Below are 6,311 nucleotides of genomic sequence, written 5' to 3' on the forward strand. Positions count from 1 at the left end.
GGAAACACAAGCAACAAATTATTTCATCACTTTAACCGAGTCCACCCTTTGGAATATGCAGCATGTCGTCCGCCACAACCTACATCTACCTCACCTCAACAAACGACACACAAGCAGTCCACGATGACGAGGTACTTGGGCAACAATGCCTTATGGGAAATCCTTCAAACGATATTTGTAACATTTTATTTATTAAAGTTCAATAGTTTCTTTAACACTTTTGTATTTAATCTTCATATAAGATATAAGAAAGAAGATAGGCTATTTGTTTACATTTTATTTTGTTTTTGACTGTTAAAACTAAAATATATATATTTTTTGCAATAATAGAGTGAGTAAATTAAAAATACAGTGGTTAAATTCCCAAAAATTCTACTGGGGTTTGTTTAAAAAAGGTTATTGAAATGTATCAATAATTATCGATGCCGAATGATATGGAACATTATACCGTGATAAATCTTTTAGCTGTATCGCCCAGCCCTAGATGGGATCATTTTAATTTTGGAGTAAACCAACTAATTTTGGAGTAATCTTGGGGTCATAGGGTGTTTTGAGTCTTGCATCATAGGACACCCGCACTCAGATGACCCAGCCAGGGTTTATCAGACTCCAGCTTGTGTCCCAGCAGCATTGGTCCATGGGTTCTCTCTCATTATAATGATAAATAGAACTGGGTAAAAATATAGATTTTTCCGATGCATCACAATCTCTACTCTTTATGCAACTCTCTACACAATGCAAGTAAAACACTTGAAATGTCTGTGTTTAGCCACTGACTGGTCATTTTTCAGATTTCACTCACCAGTGATTGAGTAGTGTAGTGGCAAAGAAGTTCAGCACAGAGATCTTTTTACTGTAAGTAGAGAGTAGAAGTTTTACTTAGTCCGTGCAATGTGCAAAAGACGAGATCCACGCAATCCTTTTGTCATTAAATATTGTCTATTTTAATACCCTTTCTGTTCTTTACAGTCAAATGTTGACCAAAAAAGAAATAAACATTTAATTCTAATCCCGAATAGCTCGGATAAAGAAGCCATTCCAGTCCTCTCTCGTTAATATGCGCTCATTTACAGAACTGATGGTTTTCTTAAAGAGACAGTCCTGATTTTTAGCATGTGTTCTACAAATCAATGTATATACTTGTAAGTAGTATAAATTATGCATTAAACAATAAACAAGTAAAAAAATGTAATATATGCAATATAACATCTTATTTAATGATTTAATAAAAAAAAAAAAAAGCTTCTTAAAGCAAAAATGTGGCCAAAATGAAAAACAAATAAAATAATTTTTTTTAATTAATATTTTCGTAATGTACCTAGTTAGAAGGTCCCCTGCAAAATTTACAGCATTAGCTTGGAGAACTTTTCTTCCATATGCAAGTAAAGGAGTGAGAATTTGGCAATTCTATACTGCAGATGTTGATAAACTTTGTATGACAAATAGAGATCTGCAACACAACGGGTTTCGGGCTGGGTTTGGTTCAGTTTTTCACTTACGACTTCGGGTTTGGATTTGTATGAATAAAAATAAAGAGGCATACAGAACTTGTTTCGCACACGTGCTCCAACTCAGACACACACACACAAACAAACGAGTTAGGGGCCGTTCACACCAAATGTGTTTTTGCATGCATCTGTTTGGTTTTCCCATTGTTTTCCTATATAAAACACACGCTGGATGAATGTTTTTGACATTTGCACCGCATGTCGCTTTTTCTTCCGTGTCTCGCACAGGACCGGCACATTTGAAACAATATGTCATGTTAAAAATAACTTTTATTTTTCAAAAACACATGTTGAAACACCTGCGCTCTGTTTCATTCTTTGTGCAGTGTCACATCAGTTTTGATGTCTGCGCTCCGCAATATCGAGGGAAGCCCTGTTGTTGCACGCGCCAGAGAGAGGAGTAGATCATGATCGCGAGCTCTTTACACTTGTGCAAATGTGCAGATGAGAACCTTTAGCTGATAGCGAGATTATCATTAAATCTGCCTCAGCAGTCCTAAATAGCCTATCACTTGGTCGGCCACCACAATGTCTTCAATGGGAGAACCATGGCATTGTTCTTTCCTCCAGTCCGAATAGACCAGTTGAGAAACACTGCTTTAACTCACACACACACTCACTTATGTCAGAACCCCTCGCCTCACTTCTCTCTGACATTTTCTCCACTGCATGTGTGTGACGCAAGTTGACAGACAAGGAGGAAAGGAGATGCGCAGTCCGACTGCATTTTTTCTCAATACTAGGGCTGCACAATTTGGACAAAAAGTCATATTGCGATTATTTCAAATAATAGAATTGCAATTGTGATTTGAACTGCGATTATGATGGTAAAGTTTTCCACATGTTCAACTGCAAAAGGGCTACTGGGGTTTTCACACTTGAGCCCTCTTAAAAAGAACCAAACTGAGACCTTTTTTCAGTTCAACCACAAACAAATAAATATATAAACAGTGAAACAAAGTCTTCTTCATATCCAAATGTTTCCATCCACCATGTAACTGTTTTTGTCCATTTTGTGACAGGATCTCAGCACACTAATCAACATCATTAGTTTTTGAAACAGTCAACTTGAATATTAGGGATACTCCAATCAGGATTTTAAAATCTGACACCGATCTCCAATTTTCATCTCAACAATCAATGCTGATCATTTAACTTTTTATCAGAAGCTCAAACTTTCTGCTCAATGTCACTGTTAACTACATTTCCCTGTTTCCCTCTGGATCCTTTTCTCCAACCATAGTTGTTGCCTAGTTTTGCTGTCAAAAATAATGTTGGTTGATTGAATAATTCAGTATAAACAAAAATATAAATGTAACTCTTTATTCTAAGCCTTAAAAACTAGTAGGCTTATGCAAACTATTCTTTACTGTATAGAAGAAGTATGAGGCTTAATGTCAAACTGAAGTTGAACTGATAACCCATTGGTGAAATTACATTTAAAGTGAATATTTTGGTTGGTTTGTTACCATTTAATTTAATTATATTTAATTTATCAATGCATTATATTATAGTAACAAAATATTTGATATAGATTTATTATATGCATGTTCCTTTTCATTTTGTTGGATGTTGGTAATATTAGTTCCGATTTCACTTGTTTCCACGGGGAGTGTAATAAGGGCGACACGCTCTCTCGTGAGAGGTAAACAAATGACAGGAGAATGAAGAGAAGTTTCTGGACTCTACAGGTGTTACTGTTAATGCTGTTTGCTCATCAATCATTTAATAAAGATGTTTGAATTATACCCCATCTTGTATTATTATGACGCCTGTGCCTTGCTGAGAAGGAGATGCTGACATTTGTTCTCGAAAACTGACATGCCTATGCTCTAAACTAGTGGTTCCCAAGCCTGTTCCTGGAGGCCACCCAACTGTAAATTTTGTATATCTCCCTTTTCTGACACACCCCTATTCAGGTCTTTAAGTCTCCAAAATATGTAGTGTTTGGGAGCCTTGGGGAACAAGGTTGGGAACCACTGCTCTATACTACTTTTATGGCCAAGTAGGAACTTTAGCACTTGTTGCGTAAAGCAAAGAAATCCAATGAAGATGAATGATATTCCAGTGAGTAAAATATTGCGATATCTCCCAGTTTTAAATTTACAACACATTAAACATAAAGAATCGCAAATGTATTGTATCACAACCCAGACACTGATATAATATTGCACTGCCAGGTGGATTTGTTTTGAGGTAACTGACTAAACGGACAAAAAAAAAGAGCTGATGTTAAAGTGTGCGGCAACATGAGGTTATACTGGAAAATAGCCTCACTATATAGCACTGTGGGGAGTCATGAGTGCACTGGGAACATTAAACACAGGTCAGATTGCTTGTCCTAAAATATAATGCCAGGTGCAAAATACTATTTTCATAGCCCCATTTTCCCCTTGCTCACACAGAAGGAAATACAGCCATCGAGAGAGTTCACTCGACAAACATCACAAGGGCTTTTGGGAGGTGACATTTATCATTAGTAACGAATCAAGTGAGGACAAATCAGATGACACTTTTTGACAGCTAAAAAAGAAAAATCTCTGTAATGTATTGTTAGAGATAAACAGGTCCCCACGTTCCGCTCTCATCACAACAGAGCCCACACGAAGTCCTCACATCAAAGAAATCCCCAAAATGTATGCCTTGAGCACACCTGACATCTCGCCTGAGGCTCTCTGATAAAACCATCTTTAAACATGAATGAATTACACATCTCCATACTACAAAGGCATCATTAGGAAATCATGTTTTCAAGCTTCCTAGTAATTATTCACCCGGCGAATATGCACGAGTCTAGGGAGATGGGTAAAAACGACAAGCTCCTAATAAGTCCTCTGATGGAGCCAAACTGAGGATCCTTCTGTGCTATTGGCCAGATATGATGCCCTTCTGATGGAAATGTTCTTCATAAATTGGATGTTATAATAGCACACCACAAGTTGAAATGCAAAGTGTATACTGAGACCTGAAACTCTCCACTACTGACAAGAAGAAAAAAACAATGTTCATTCATTCATTTAACAGAGCTGCTTCATGGACATACAAGACGCCCTGTGAACATCCAGGACATTATATGTAAATGAGCAATGTCAAAATGTACACACTCATGTGGTTTCAATGTATCTTCAACAAAGCAACTTGTATGGTCAATAGTCTCTTAATTTAAGCTGTTCAACTATGATCTTCATTAATGTAATGATTTGTAAAAGAATAGCAGATCAATTAGTTTTTTTTAACAGAAACATTTAACTTGATTACAGTAGTCTATGAAACAAGCCAGACCTCATACTCTGTGTAACAACATTGTGTCATCGAAGTGGGACACTTACACCAGCCATCACTGAATTATGAGGCGTTATCATGACGTTTCAGACATCCTTAAAACTAGCAAAAGTTTGATCACTGCCACAAGGTTGTGCCACATCGATTTGCATCTCTGGGACTACATCAAGCCAGGATATAAGAATGTTTTCATTTAAACAACACTGTACACATACTAATTGCACAAATCAATATCCGGATGGAGGACCTCTGACTGTTTAAATGCTACAATTCTACTCCTGACCAATGAATTAAAGTAATGAAAACCAATGAAAATATTCTACATTTCGCAGACATCCTCCTCAGAATCATTACATCAGATCATTAGACAAGTTTCAATAGCTGCACTTGTAATTCTAACATGTTTATGTTCATCAAAGGTGAGAACATCATTTCTTTAGACTTTTGTACGTCTAAGGAACCAGCTCGTCCACAAGAACCCTATGTGATGTATTTCACATCAGCGTATTGCAAAATCGGAAGATAAAAGTTGCTGCTGTGGTGGAGCATGTTTCTGAGCCCAAAGAAAATCATGAAGAAAGATCATGAGCATCAGCGCATATGCGTGCATCCTAGCTTTCCACAAACGCTTCTCATCATCTGAACGCATAACAAATGTCAGACCATATGCATGTGGGCATGTGTGCGTGTGACACTTCACGTAACATCTACTACCTGAAAGCATGTCGAAGTAAACTCTTTTAAATTAAGAAATCTTTGTAGAACAAGCATAAAGGTGCATGCATACTAAACAACAAAAAAACAACACAGTAAATCACAAAACACATCAAAATTATTATTGCACAGTCACACTGCACCGAATATTCAAATAAAAAAAACTTTGTAAAGCGTGCAACACACCGCAGGCATCACGGAACGTGCAGGTTTTTGCTTCTCTATGTGACAATGCAAAATTTCACTTACTTCTCTCTTGCTTGACTATCAGATGGGACGACAGCTCCTTTGCCTTTGGCGTACATGTTGGACTCTGTTTTAAGACTTTGAAGCAACTCAACACCTGTCAAAGGAAGCGGCCAGGAAAACGTTCTATCTCCATAGCTACCCGCTTTGTGTGTTTTCCTCCTGTTTCTTACATCTCCAACACTGGCCACAAATCAGGCACAGTTTCTAATGGGGGGACTTGAAACAGTCTACTGGTGGATTTTTTTTTTTTTCAATCGCTGTTCCAGGATTGCCCTCCCTCTGCTGTAGAGAAAAGGGGGGCTTCTTAAAGGGGAATGCGCAGGTTAGCTTTTCGTCGGTTTGAAGACCCGTGTCATCATCAAGTTGTAAACTTTGTATATGTAATATTATGGAGATATTATTAGATAATAATATTTATATATAATATTTTAAATAGCAGTACATTTGGCTGATGCAAGAAGTGGCTTGAGCAAGGCTACTGAGTTTAATCTGTGTAAATCAAATCCCATGTTATGGTCAAAGGGCATATTTACGCTTGACCATGGTTCACCATCTGAG

At 37.3% G+C, this 6,311-nt stretch overlaps 1 protein-coding gene across 1 annotated transcript in view; it reads right to left on the bottom strand.

Moving 5' to 3' along the window:
- zgc:110158 (uncharacterized protein LOC553590 homolog) overlaps nucleotides 1-5,954 on the bottom strand; it is a 141,965-nt gene extending 136,011 nt beyond the window's left edge. The window contains exon 1 of the mRNA XM_052133866.1: nucleotides 5,754-5,954. Coding sequence (XP_051989826.1) covers nucleotides 5,754-5,809 — 56 coding nt within the window. The 5' untranslated portion in view covers nucleotides 5,810-5,954. The remainder of the gene's footprint in view (nucleotides 1-5,753) is intronic.
- Nucleotides 5,955-6,311: the final 357 nt, after the last annotated feature.

The sequence above is a fragment of the Xyrauchen texanus genome, chromosome 9 (assembly GCF_025860055.1).
Source record: "Xyrauchen texanus isolate HMW12.3.18 chromosome 9, RBS_HiC_50CHRs, whole genome shotgun sequence".
NCBI lineage: Eukaryota > Metazoa > Chordata > Actinopteri > Cypriniformes > Catostomidae > Xyrauchen > Xyrauchen texanus.